Raw genomic sequence first — 14,619 nt, 5'->3', positions numbered from 1 at the left:
CCCAATTCTCTTTGGTGGTTATCTGGTCATTTCGGGCACCTTTTTGTGCCTTAGTCATAAGAAAGACAGGTCCGGGTAAAAACGTCCAAGTGTTCGTCAGGGACGTCCTTGGGGTTTTTTTTTTGATTATGGGTCAAGTACATCCAAGTCTTATGCACGCCCAAGTCCCGCCTTCGCTACGCCTCCAACACGCCCCCTTGAACTTTGGCCGTCCTTACGACGGAGTGCAGTTGGAGACGTCCTAAATCGGGTTTCGATTATACCGATTTGGACGTCCCTGGGAGAAGGACGTCCATCTTCCAATTTATGTCGAAAGATGGACGTCCTTCTCTTTCGAAAATGAGCCCATATATGTCCTTCTGGGCTTTTCTTGTGTCCTGAATGGAGTTGGATTCTGTTGTTTAGAGCTTCTGTCCTTGACCCCATTTAAACACTGTATTTGAAGAACCTAACCCTTCAGTAGTTCACCTTGATGTTTATCTTTTTATGCTAACATGCACAGATCCCATTCTCTAGTTCCCAGAAGCAGGTATTTTGTTCAAAACAATTCTGTCCTATCTGTCCTAGCTTTCAGAGGTATTATTCTCTCTTCAGGTAAACCAAATATTACCTTTTGTTCCATATTTACTGTGTACTTAGAAGTATATTAAAATTACCAAAGAATTTCCAAGGTTGGGCAGGTTTGCTTTTCTTGAGACCTGCAAAGAGAAAAACTAACTAACCACTTTTCTGTCATTGTTCGGTAGCTGAAGAAGTGTTTCATAAGTTTATATATTTGATTTCATAATGAGGCAACCTTCTAAGGTTGCAAAATCTTCTACCAGATATGTTCAACCTCATGAGTGGAGTTGCGAGCGACACCGCTTTGGCAGCTGCAGACCAGAGATTTAGCATTCCTTTTTTGCATTTGCAAAGTGTAATCAGTTTCAGGTAGAAGTGTGACTGTATACTGCGTTTAGAACCAAAATTATTTGGGCAGAGATTTTTGGAGCCCCACCCATCTTGAGAACTGCTTTGATACATCCCACAGGTTCTGGACTGCTCTGGTGAGGACGCCAAGGAAGAACTAACTAGATATTACCTGATAATTTTCTTTACTTTAGTTCCACCAGAACAGAGGCCCATCCTAGAATATAAACGGTTATTGAAGCACTCTACTTTCTCAAATGCTATTCTTTTCCTTCTAGTTTTGAAAGGAAGGTGACACCATTTTGAAGTGGTGTGATTTCCAATTGAACATGCTTACTAAGATTGGGCCCTGTAATCTGTGAAGTAGCAGTTCAGTGAAACACTGACCACCCTCAATGAGACCGAGTCTTCAGTTAAAGCAGATAAGTTATGTTTCTGTTTCTAATGATTTTTCACTGTAATTTCTGCATTGCACAGAGCTGAGTGTAAATCATTCACAGGTGTTTTTTATGCCTATTAAGTAACTGCCCATAAAGCCTCGTTTAAATGTACAGCTGGAGGTGGGGCTCTGAGGCTTTCCTCCATCTTAGGGTTCAAGCCAGTTCAATGAGCAAGTAGTAAACCATGCCATGCACAAAAGGGCATTTTCCTGTCACGGTAGCAGCTAACGAAAAAGGAATGCAAATGATCCAAAGAGTATTATAATGAGCTGCACTACCACTGCAGGCTATTATAATGAAATGCACTAAGGTATTACGATCCCCTTACCGTGGAAAACCTAATGGGAGGTCTGCACCTCTCGTTAGGCTGGGGCTGCTGTGAACGGGACCCATGGAGACCAGTGGGAAAACGCCTAACACCCACCTAAAAAAAAGAACAAGCTGCGTGTCCCAAGTGCTCGTGAGGGACTTAATTTTTTTTTTAAAGTTATGGCACCTTCGCTATGCCTATGGCCGTCCTTGCGCCTCCCTGTGCCGCCCAGGAAAAGGAAGACGCCGCACCGCTCACCCGCTCCACGGCCTGCTGCAGAAAGGCTCCGATGTTCCTCCCTTCCGTGGTCCCGGCTCAGCCGCCACCCCTGAGAGCCCACCCCAGGCAAGAAAAGTGCAGGAGCGCGCAGTTGAGGACGTCCATCGTCCACGTCTTCAACTCCCATCCATCTTCCGCCCCTAGGTCTCTCTCAGCCAATCACAGCACGTTTAGCTCAGCCTCTCCCTGCTTATGACCCATTCATCCTTCTATTCTCCACATTAGCAACTGTCCGGCAATTCAAGGTCTTCTCCCTGTGTCAGTCTCTGTGCTTCCTATCCCTACCAAATCTCTTTCCTCTGCTCCTTCCACTATTTTTCTCACCCCTACAACCTTTCCTTCCTCTAATTGGGTGACTTTCAACCTCCCCCCACTCTCAGCTCTCCTGAACCTGGTAAAAATGTACGAATCCTTCCTCTTCTTCTTTGGACCACTGGCCACCTCATCTGCTAAAATGTTTTGCCCCCCCCCTCCCCCCGCTCTTGCCAATACCCCTCCCACTTATTCATTGCAGTCTATCACAAGGCTACCTACTTGGAAAAAGTACTATTCTACCCAGTTACAGGATTAACTCAGGGAAAGTCCTTCAGACATTCTCTGCAATAAATTCCTTGACTTCTTAATGACTGGTTGATCTTCTGGCAGTGGTAGCAAGGCATTCAGGGAGAAAGGATTTACAAAGAAGGGTCTGATGCTGAAGTTGAGGGCAGACACAGAGGCTGTGGATTGAGTTGAAAGAAGGGGATTCTGGAAGTGGCAGTGGGAGATTGATCCTGCCATTACCAACTCCCACTGGTGGTAGTATGGGGGACTGAAGTGAAGGAGAAATTAGATCTTATCTGCTAATTTACTTTCCTTGAGTCTCTCCAGACCATTTCCGACAAATAGATAGCATGCACTCCTACCAGCAGAGGGAGCCTGAGAACTACTGATTAGTGACCTTACAAAGGTGGTGTGCAACCGCCACCTCCTCAGTATTTCGAATAAGAAAGCCAAGAGGTAAACAGTTAACAATCCTAATAGGAACACAAACGAGAACAGGCAACGAAAACCCCCAATAATCGAAGGGGAAAAGGGAGCACCCATACAGATAAACCGCTGGCTTGAAAACCAACGGAATGAACCTGAGCATAAGCAGACCAGACCCAGTAGAGTTCCAGAATCTCCCCGATCCAGCTCTGAACATTTGGGTGAGGTTCAGGAATGGTCTGAAGAGACTCAAGGAAAGTAATTTAGCAGGTAAGACCTAATTTCTCCTTCCTTATTGTCTACTCCAGACCATTCCCAACAAGTGGGAAGTACCCAAGCAGTAATCACCAAGGGTGGGCAAGGCCTCTAGCTAACACCGATATCCCAAAGAAAATGTCTTGCCACGCCTGGATATCCAGCCTGTAAATGTTTCACAAAGGAATGAAGGTACGACCAAGTCGCAGCTCTGCAAATATACAGCAGAGGAATAAGAGAATGCTCCACCCAGGAAGAAGCCTGCGTGGAACAAGCCTTCAACTCTGGTGGTGTTGACTTGCCCACCAGTAAGTATGAAGACACAATAGCCTCCTTAACCCAATGGGAAATGGAGGCTTTGGATGCCGCCTCCCCCTTATGTGACCCTCCAAACAGAACAAATAGATGATATGTCTTCTAAAATTCCTCTGTCCGAGAAATATATCGCAAAAGCCCTCCAAACACTGAGAAGCGAAAGTTCCCTAGGAGATTCCTCTTTAGGAAAGGAGGGTAAAGAAATAGATTAATTGACATGAAAGGTGGAAACCACTTTAGGTAGGAAAGAGGGAACTGGCTGCAGAGAAACCTTCTTAAAGAAAACCAGAAATGGTTTCCTACACGACAGAGCCTGTAACTCTAACACGCCTAGTGGAAGAAATAGCCACCAAAAATACCACCTTCAGAGAAAGATCCTTAAGGGACGCCTGTTGCAGTGGCTCAAACGGCACCATCACCAAGGCTGACAATACCATATTCAAATCCCATGGCGGAGAAGCATGGGGCAAAAATGGAGGCCTCACACGCTTAACTCCCTGAAGAAAATGCAACACATCTGGATGACGTGCAAGTGACCACTCCTGAATCAGCCCCCATGCCAGCTCCACTAGATGCACATGCAGTGAAGAAAGGGACAACCCTTTCTCCAAGCCACACTGAAGGAAATACTCTCATACTCCCAAGTATTTCAGAGATTGACTCGGCATGAGAGAGCTTTTGCCCAAATTTACTATCCAGCACAGATGCCGGAGGAGCTGGACCACTTTCAACGTCACCGTCCGACTCTCCTCCACAGACTTCGCCCAAATCAACCAGTCATCCGGGTAAGGCTAAACCAGCACACCCTCCCACCTGAGGAGGTCCCCATAACCACCATCACCTTGGAGAGGGTCTGTGAAGCCATAGTCAGCCCAAAGGGTAGAGCCCGGAACTGGTAATGGCCTCCAAGAACCTTAAACTGAAGAAACCGCTGATGATGCAGGAGAATCTTAATGTGCAGATACGCTTCTGACAGATCCAAGGACGTTAGGAACTCTACCCTTCTGTGCTGCGGTGTTAACCGACCAACGAGTTTCCATCCGAAAAGACTACATGCGTAAAGCCAGATTCACCCGCTTGAGGTCTAAAATCTGACAAAAGTATCCCTTTCTTGGGCACCACAAAGAACCACTACACGCAAAGGTAGTAGCTTGTCCAAGCTCTGACGAACCACCACAGCCTTGATTGGGGTCTTGCAAGGAGACACAAGGAAGGTATCTGGAAGGGGGTGATGAAACTCTACAGCATAATCATACCTGACAATGTGAGGACCCACTGGTCTGAAAGTCACCTAGGCCAATCTCCGGTAAAACTGCTGCAACCTGCTGCCGATGGGAAGAACTGGAGACTGGGCCCCTGTGACCTCATTGCGAGGGTCTGGAAGCTTCAGAACCCGCTTAAGCACCGTCACGCACCCCTCAGTGTCCCCCTCAAAAGGGCTGACCTCTATTCCAAAAACAGCTGCGTTGAAGACTGGCTCCCCTGCCTGGCCGATACTACTTCAGCTCCTGGATGTGCCCCTTACCAGCTTCCAGGAAGCAACTTATGACCTGTCCTCTGGAAGTCGCAAAACCTTGGAATCTCCCAAGCTCTTGACCAACTTCTCCACCTCTTCCCCAAAATGCAATCAGTCCTTAAAAGGAAGATGATTCAGCCACAAGAAACACCGCTCAGCTACCTGCAACACTAAAGGCCTCAGAGGCATGTACCAAATCATACAAGGTATCTGCCAAAAAAGCAGTACCCAACTCCAAACTAATGACCTCTGAAGAAGAATGGGACAAGTCTGCTGACAGAGAATCCAGCAAACGTTTGGCCCACCAAAAGTAAGCTCGAGCGACATAACCACCACAGATGGCTACCTGCAAGGCAAGGACAGAACCTCAAATGAGAGCTTCAAAAGCACTTCCATCCAGTGATCCTGAGGATCCTTAAGTACCGCTCCCCCTTCCACTGGTATAGATGTCTTCTTGATGACAGCCGTACCCAGTGAATCTACCTTGATCAACCAAAAGGACTCTAGGTCCATTTGTGGAAGCTGGTAGAACCAAGCCATAGCTCACCCAATCTGCAACGGTGAGTCCAGCGACTTCCACCAGCCTCCACCAGTTCCCTTAAGTCCTTGTGGTAAGGAAAGGTCTGCGGGGGCTTACGCACCCCTTTCAAAAGCAGATCACCCTTCCAAGAAGAGGCATGTTCCGGGGCAGAGAAGAAGCATGGAACAACGGAGGACAGGCGCGAGCGGCACAATCCCCTCCCCCCCAGCGGCGTGCACCCGGGGAGGGGGGTTTCCTTCGCAGGGGGTGTCCTTTCGTGGGGGGGGGGGGAGGTCCACGCTGCACCCGGGGGGCGGGGCACATCGGCGATCCGCCCCGGGTGTCAGCCCCCCTAGGAACGCCACTGATGGGAAGGAACCCCCACAAAGGGGTTCCATTGGTGACATCACTATTGGGTGTGACTGCATCCCCTTGCTTATCTGCAGAGAATCTTATTTTCTTCTTCATGTTTCCAACTGTCATTAAACCTTTTAGTTTATTAGCTCTGTGTCTGTGACTGGTTAGCGACATCATATTTTTATTACCTGATCTATAAGTAAGTTTCTAGATCCGTGTCATCTCCACTTCCCAGGTCTTATGAAGTTCTTATTGTGCTTAGAAATCACTAGGAAATGGAGAAATTATGTCTTACCTGATAATTTTCTTTCCTTTAGTCCTAATAGACCATTCCTTTAGTCCTAACAAACCAGTCCAGTACTTATAGGTTATGTCCATTGACCAGCAGATGGAGACAGATAAAGCAGTAGTTTGTGATTCACCCCATTCGCAAAGTAAAGGAGCTCATATACAGAGTTCAGGGCAAGCAGAATAATCATACAATAACCTACCAATGAAGCAGTAGGGATTTTAGCCCACAGAACTTGCAACAGAAGTCAGAGTAATTATTTTGCACAGACAGAAGGACTAGCAATTGAAGGAGGAACCAGCAAAGCATGCTGCCATAGACCTCTGTAACTGAAACAGGTGATATTATACAGGAAAGTTTTACCGTAAATTACCGGTTGTCCATTTTCAATGCCAAAAAGAAATTCATGTTTAGCTGATTTCAAATAAAAAAAATCGGTAGTTGAATAAGTGAAAGAATATGGAAATTGTGAAGCTGGGCATATATTTTCTGTTGATAAGAAGTCTATTGGTGAGTGGCGCAAAGCTGAAAAAAAATCCACTTTAGGAAACGCACATGATGTGGGAAATCTGCCAAATGGCCAAGTCTGGAGGCAAATCTGAAACGGGATATTTTTACAACGAGATAGCTGCGTGGTTGTTTCCGCCATCAGCATCAAACAGAAGGCTAAAGCATTAGCCATGGGCATGAAGGTTCCTGATTTTTATGGAGGTTCAAGTGAACTGGGTGTATAAGTTTATGTGCAGGAATGACTTATATGGTTCAAAAGCTACCAGATGATTGGGAAGAGAAAATTCATTAGTTTTGTGCAAGAGGAATGTAAGAAAAATAATCTGCAACTGGGAGACATGATCAACATGGACGAGGTACTGATGAGTTTTGATATTCCAAGTACAAGAACAGTTATTGAGCGTGGCACAAAGATAGTGGCTGTAACAACTACTGGTCATGAATGGACAAGTTTCACTGTTGAGTTATGGTGTTGCAGATGGAAAGAAGTTAGTACATAAGTACATAAGTAGTGCCATACTGGGAAAGACCAAAGGTCCATCTAGCCCAGCATCCTGTCACCGACAGTGGCCAATCCAGGTCAAGGGCACCTGGCACGCTCCCCAAACGTAAAAACATTCCAGACAAGTTATACCTAAAAATGCGGAATTTTTCCAAGTCCATTTAATAGCGGTCTATGGACTTGTCCTTTAGGAATCTATCTAACCCCTTTTTAAACTCCGTCAAGCTAACCGCCCGTACCATGTTCTCCGGCAACGAATTCCAGAGTCTAATTACACGTTGGGTGAAGAAAAATTTTCTCCGATTCGTTTTAAATTTACCACACTGTAGCTTCAACTCATGCCCTCTAGTCCTAGTATTTTTGGATAGCGTGAACAGTCGCTTCACATCCACCCGATCCATTCCACTCATTATTTTATACACTTCTATCATACCTCCCCTCAGCCGTCTCTTCTCCAAGCTGAAAAGCCCTAGCCTTCTCAGCCTCTCTTCATAGGAAAGTCGTCCCATCCCCACTATCATTTTCGTCGCCCTTCGCTGTACCTTTTCCAATTCTACTATATCTTTTTTGAGATACGGAGACCAGTACTGAACACAATACTCCAGGTGCGGTCGCACCATGGAGCGATACAACGGCATTATAACATCCGCACACCTGGACTCCATACCCTTCCTAATAACACCCAACATTCTATTCGCTTTCCTAGCCGCAGCAGCACACTGAGCAGAAGGTTTCAGCGTATCATCGACGACGACACCCAGATCCCTTTCTTGATCCGTAACTCCTAACGTGGAACCTTGCAAGACGTAGCTATAATTCGGGTTCCTCTTACCCACATGCATCACTTTGCACTTGTCAACATTGAACTTCATCTGCCACTTGCACGCCCATTCTCCCAGTCTCGCAAGGTCCTCCTGTAATCGTTCACATTCCTCCTGCGACTTGACGACCCTGAATAATTTTGTGTCATCGGCGAATTTAATTACCTCGCTAGTTACTCCCATCTCTAGGTCATTTATAAATACATTAAAAAGCAACGGACCCAGCACAGACCCCTGCGGGACCCCACTAACTACCCTCCTCCACTGAGAATACTGGCCACGCAATCCTACTCTCTGCTTCCTATCTTTCAACCAGTTCTTAATCCATAATAATACCCTACCTCCGATTCCATGACTCTGCAATTTCTTCAGGAGTCTTTCGTGCGGCACTTTGTCAAACGCCTTCTGAAAATCCAGATATACAATATCAACCGGCTCCCCATTGTCCACATGTTTGCTTACCCCCTCAAAAAAATGCATTAGATTGGTGAGGCAAGACTTCCCTTCACTAAATCCGTGCTGACTTTGTCTCATCAGTCCATGTTTTTGTATATGCTCTGCAATTTTATTCTTAATAATAGCCTCCACCATCTTGCCCGGCACCGACGTCAGACTCACCGGTCTATAATTTCCCGGATCTCCTCTGGAACCCTTCTTAAAAATCGGAGTAACATTGGCTACCCTCCAGTCTTCCGGTATTACACTCGATTTTAGGGACAGATTGCATATTTCTAACAGTAGCTCCGCAAGTTCATTTTTTAGTTCTATTAATACTCTGGGATGAATACCATCAGGTCCCGGTGATTTACTACTCTTCAGCTTGCTGAACTGACCCATTACATCCTCCAAGGTTACAGAGAATTTGTTTAGTTTCTCCGACTCCCCCGCTTCAAATATTCTTTCCGGCACCGGTGTCCCCCCCAAATCCTCCTCGGTGAAGACCGAAGCAAAGAATTCATTTAATTTCTCCGCTACGGCTTTGTCCTCCTTGATCGCCCCTTTAACACCATTTTCGTCCAGCGGCCCAACCGACTCTTTGGCCGGTTTCCTGCTTTTAATGTATCTAAAAAAATTTTTACTATGTATTTTTGCTTCCAACGCTAATTTCTTCTCAAAGTCCTTTTTTTGCCCTCCTTATCTCCGCTTTGCATTTGGCTTGGCATTCCTTATGATCTATCCTGTTACTTTCAGTTGGTTCTCTTCTCCACTTTCTGAAGGATTGTTTTTTGGCTCTAATGATTTCCTTTATCTTACTGTTTAGCCACGCCGGCTGACGTTTAGTCTTTTTTCCCTTTTTTCTAATACGTGGAATATATTTGTCCTGAACCTCCAGGATGGTGTTTTTAAACAGCATCCACGCCTGATGCAAGTTTTTTACTCTGCGAGCTGCTCCTTTCAGTCTTTTTTTCACCATTTTTCTCATTTTGTCGTAATCACCTTTTCTAAAGTTAAACGCTAGCGTACTTGATTTCCTAGTTTCACTTCCTTCAATGCCAATATCAAAACCGATCATATTATGATCACTGTTATCAAGCGGCCCTCGTATCGTTACCCCCTGCACTAGATCATGAGCACCACTAAGGACTAAGTCTAGTATTTTTCCTTCTCTTGTCGGCTCCTGAACTAGCTGTTCCATGAAGCTGTCCTTGATTTCATCAAGAAATCTTATGTCCCTTGCGTGTACAGATATTACATTAACCCAGTCTATATGCGGGTAATTGAAATCCCCCATTATTATTGTGTTGCCCAGTTTGTTTGCGTCCCTGATTTCCTTTAACATTTCCGCATCCGTCTGTTCGTCCTGGCCAGGCGGACGGTAGTACACTCCTATCACTATCCTTTTCCCCTTTGCACATGGAATTTCAATCCACAGTGATTCCAAGGAGTGTTTTGTTTCCTGCAGAATTTTCAATCTATTTGATTCAAGGTTCTCGTTAATATACAATGCTACCCCTCCACCAATCCGATTCACCCTATCACTACGATATAATTTGTACCCCGGTATGACAGTGTCCCACTGGTTATCCTCCTTCCACCAGGTCTCAGAGATGCCTATTATATCTAATTTTTCATTTAGTGCAATATATTCTAACTCCCCCATCTTATTTCTTAGGCTCCTGGCATTCGCATATAGACATTTCAAACTATGTTTGTTGTTCCTAAGTACATCATGCTTAGTACTTGACAGTATTAATTGGCAATCTTTTGTCTGATTTTTATTGTTATTTAAAGATACCCGATCTACTACAATCTCTTTTGCAACCTCACTATCAGGATACTCTATCTTCCCTGTTATGGTGATATCTTTGAAAGATACCTTATCCCGAACCATGCTCTTTTGAGCGACTGTCGGCCTTCCCCCCATTTCTAGTTTAAAAGCTGCTCTATCTCCTTCTTAAACGCCGATGCCAGCAGCCTGGTCCCACTCTGGTTAAGATGGAGCCCATCCTTTCGGAATAGGCTCCCCCTTCCCCAGAATGTTGCCCAGTTCCTAACAAATCTAAAGCCCTCCTCCCTGCACCATCGTCTCATCCACGCATTGAGACTCTGGAAAACTGGAAAACTGGAAAACTAGCTGCCTTCAAACGCATAACTATGCCACGTAATTCCCAAAGTCCGTTGTTGTTAAGTACAACAAAGGGAGGTGGATGAATGAGGATATTATAAAGGACTGAATAAATGCATGTTTTCGTGCTTGCTCAGGTGGATTTTTCAACAAGAATCTTTTGACTCCATGACAACCTACAAGCTGACTCACTTAAGAAAATGTTGAATGCTGCTGGAGCCCATATAGCAGTAATCCCTGGTGGACTAACAGGTAAGCTACAGCCTCTAGGCATAGCTGTTAACCATTCATTTAAATGTAAGGAAAGAGTGAGAGATAAATGGATGCATGAGGGCAAAACTCATTTACTCCTTTGGGGAAACAGAAACTTGCTACTTATACAGAAGTCTGAGGCTGGACTGACACCGCATGGCAGACAGTGGAACCACATTTGATTATTAACGGATTTCAAAAAGCAGGTTTACTTGGAGAAGAGAGGTTGTATGACTCTAGTGATGAGGAGGAATATGAATTAATGATGACAAAGCGGAAGCATTCACTGCAGAACATTTCAACTACACCAATGATGATACAGACTTTGAAAGGTTTCCTTCTAGAGACGAAGATAATATCTGAGACACTATGAAGTATTAATGTCATAAACTTATCACTTTTAATAAGTATTTTATGCAAACCATTTGGGAGGGTTTTTTTTTTGGTCTTTGTTATAGATCTGTAGAATGCCTTCTTATAAAATTTTTATTTGTATATTACCAAATGTACCTATGGAAACTTTACTAAATGTTTCTTGTAATAAAAAGTATTTTATGCAAACCATTTGGGAGTTTTTCTTTTTGTTTTTTGAGAGATGTTGAATGTCTCCTCCACAGTGCCCTTGAAATGTAAAGACGAGTATAACCTGAACCCTTGTTTAACCCACACTAGGCACTTCCGGGATGTAAAAACATGTGCACTCCGCAGGTCACATTTGTGAAAATACAGAAGGTTACAGGCTTCCACTCTCACCATAACAAGCTTAATTAAAAGCCTAGGAAAGCTCCAGTAACAAGGTTGTGCCACTCAAGATACTGAGAGACCAAAGGTCGGCAGGCACCGAGGGCTAGGCACCAAGGATATTGAAGGACACTGATAGAATGTATCACAGCAGACAGAAGGACTGAAGCAGAATATAGAGAGGCAAACCATAGCATAAGCACCGCTGTGAGAATGGAAGACAGCATAGTCTGAGAGAGTGAAGTACATCTGACACTGCCATGGAGATGAATGGCAGAGACTGAAGAATAGCCGAGAAAATTATTAGGGTAAGTATCTGATATTTTGAGGCTAATGTTTCGGCAAAAGAATAAAGCTGAAGCACAGCTACTACTGAGAGAAAGCTGAGAGACTGAAGAATAGGTAATATAGCGAGGATGAAAATTTTTAGAAACTAGGAGGCTGAGGTCCCTCGATATTGAAATGCCTAATGTTAGGAGACGCAGAGAGCCTGAAAAACACATCTACAAAAAAAAAATTTTGACCATAGGAAATTCTGAGATACGGAATTGCAAGTGACTATGAGAAGCTGAAGCACAGTTGATAGTTAGTCAAGGCACTGCCAACACTATTGTGCTGAAGGTCTGTTAATTCTGCAAGATCAAACTCAACTGATGCTGTAAGTGGTAATAACCAAGCTGCTTCTGTGAGCAGAAGCCCTGCTCAGTCTGTGAATTGCAGTCCAGCTGGTTCCAAGAAGCCCAGCTGGTTTTGTGAATCGAGGTCCTACTGCATCTGTCAGCAAGGGTGTAGAAGATACTGCAAGCAACTGACAGGTGGTTTTGCGGTCAGCTAAATCCGTGAGCCACAGTCCAGCGACTCCTTGAGAAGCAGTTGAGTTGATTCTGTACACAGCAGAATGGCTGATTTTATGAGCAGCAGTACATGTGAGATTATGCGAAGAGGAGCAGATGTGAGATAAGAAGCCCCACCAATTCTGAAAACTGACCTTTAGGCTGTTGAAGTGGAACTAAGCTCATTTCCCAAAAAGAGAAGTGGATTCAGCGAGAAGCCTAGGAGAGTCTGTGAATCTGTAGCCAGCTAAAATCGAGATGGTAAGCCTAGCCGATTCTGTTAAGTGCAACCTCAGCTGAATCTGAAAGGATAAACCCAGCACGCTCTCCAAGCTTAAGCATAGATGAAGCCATAATAAAACATCCCAGGGAAACCCATGAGGTCAGGCAGAGTAAGGCTACTTCTGCTAGGTGAAAAGCAACTGAATCTGCAAGGAAATATGGAGCCTATTCAGAGGCATTAGGTGCAGATGATTTTGTGAACCTAAACTTGGCAGGATCTGCAAAAAACAAGGTGTTTAGAAATCCTGTGAGGAATCTCAGTGGACCCAGAGACATATTTAAATCTGTGAGGTTAAAGCCCCCACAGTCCTAATGAGGAGTAGCCCCCATGCTCAACTGGAAAACAGATTAACAGGTCCAGGAGCTAGCCTCAATCAGTTTTCCATTCCTCAGATACAACTTGACCCAAGGAAAAATCCCACACCGGGACTATAGGGAAGCACAGGGAAGGAAAGGGATCCGGAGATCCAAAGTATTCCCCAAAGCTATCATCTTAACTTGCAGCTTTTTAATGTTGGGAAAAAAAAGCTCAGCTCAACTTAACCAACATGCACTGGTTGAGGAGCATTTGTGGCTTTTCCAGACCAGGAACTGCACAGTGTACCATCACCATCTGCTGGAGACAGAGAAATACGGTATTCTTAAGAGACGAATCAGGAAGAACTAATTTATTTTTCTGTCTCTATCTACCGGTCGATGGACATAACCAACAAGTTCTGGACTGGTCTAGTAGGATACTAAAGAAATAGGGGGTAGATTCAAGAAAGTGAGCCAAAAATTAGGTGTGAAAAATATGGGCAACTCTATATCAAAGGCTGGTGTAAATGTTCGTACCTAAAAAAGTGATAGTATTCTATAAGTTGCATGTGTAGTGGTAAGACATGCCCCTAATCCACCCATGTACACCCCCCCTCACCCTTTGAAGTTGCATGCTATAGCATTTAGGTGCTAAAGTTTGGAGAACAGTGTCTATGTGCAGTTATGCATGTAACTACAAATTAGTGCCAATTAATACCACTTAAGGCGGAGGAGTGGCCTAGTGGTTAGAGTGGTGGACTTTGGTCCTGGGGAACTGGGTTCGATTCCCAGTGCAGGCACAGGCTCCTTGTGACTCTGGGCAAGTCACTTAACCCTCCATTGCCCCAGGTACAAATAAGTACCTGTATATAATATGTAAGCCGCATTGAACCTGCTATGAGTGGGAAAGCGCAGGGTACAAATGTAAGATAAATAAAAAATAAATAAAATAAAATTATTGGTACTTAAGACTAACTGGCGCCTAACCGAACAATTAAACTAGGTGCATAACTGGCACTATTCTATATGCAAATGTGTGTGCTAGTTGGAAATTTGGGCACACAACTTACAAATCTACCTATGCATCCAGCTTCTCCTTCACTGGCACACAGCTATGGAATGCATTGCCCAAATTCTTAAAATCAACTCAGAACCATCTAAATTTCAGGAAATTACTGAAGACATCCTTATTCCAGAAGGCTTATCCTCTAGACTCAACTTAATTTACTGCTTTTTTTGTCACAGCAAACCTTTTGGAGCTTATTGATCTTTTATTATCTTTGTTGTTTTATACGATACCTATACGATCACTACCTTACTTTACATTGTTTAACTGTATTTTACTGAACTGTAGTCTGCCCTACGGTATTGTGTAAGCCACACTGAGCCTGCGACTAGTGGAAAAATGTGGGGTATAAATGTGTTCAATAAATAAATAATTTAGGTTTGATTATTCAAGCCAGTTGGTGTCTATGCACCTTTTCATGTTGTGAAGAGCCATCCCAGGAGGCTTAAACACATAATATACTCACTGAGAAATCTAAAGTGCAAGTACGGGGATATCCAGGAATACCAGGGCTAAAGCGCCAGACAGTTTCCAGGTGATTGAAAAGCCGTCCATCTGTGCAAATGGCCTGAGAAGAGAGACAGTGAGGG

General features: G+C 44.3%; 1 protein-coding gene across 2 annotated transcripts in view; it reads right to left on the bottom strand.

The window, feature by feature from the left end:
• COQ10A (coenzyme Q10A) overlaps positions 1-14,619 on the bottom strand; it is a 62,885-nt gene that overhangs the window by 13,487 nt on the left and 34,779 nt on the right. For both annotated transcript variants that reach the window (XM_030196779.1, XM_030196777.1), the window contains exon 4: positions 14,496-14,597. In XM_030196779.1, the coding sequence (XP_030052639.1) occupies positions 14,496-14,597 (102 nt within the window). The remainder of the gene's footprint in view (positions 1-14,495; positions 14,598-14,619) is intronic.

This window comes from Microcaecilia unicolor, chromosome 3 (assembly GCF_901765095.1).
Source record: "Microcaecilia unicolor chromosome 3, aMicUni1.1, whole genome shotgun sequence".
NCBI classification, from domain to species: Eukaryota; Metazoa; Chordata; class Amphibia; order Gymnophiona; family Siphonopidae; genus Microcaecilia; species Microcaecilia unicolor.
The sequence above is the reverse complement of the archived record's forward strand: the minus strand, read 5'-3'. Positions and strand labels throughout refer to the sequence as shown.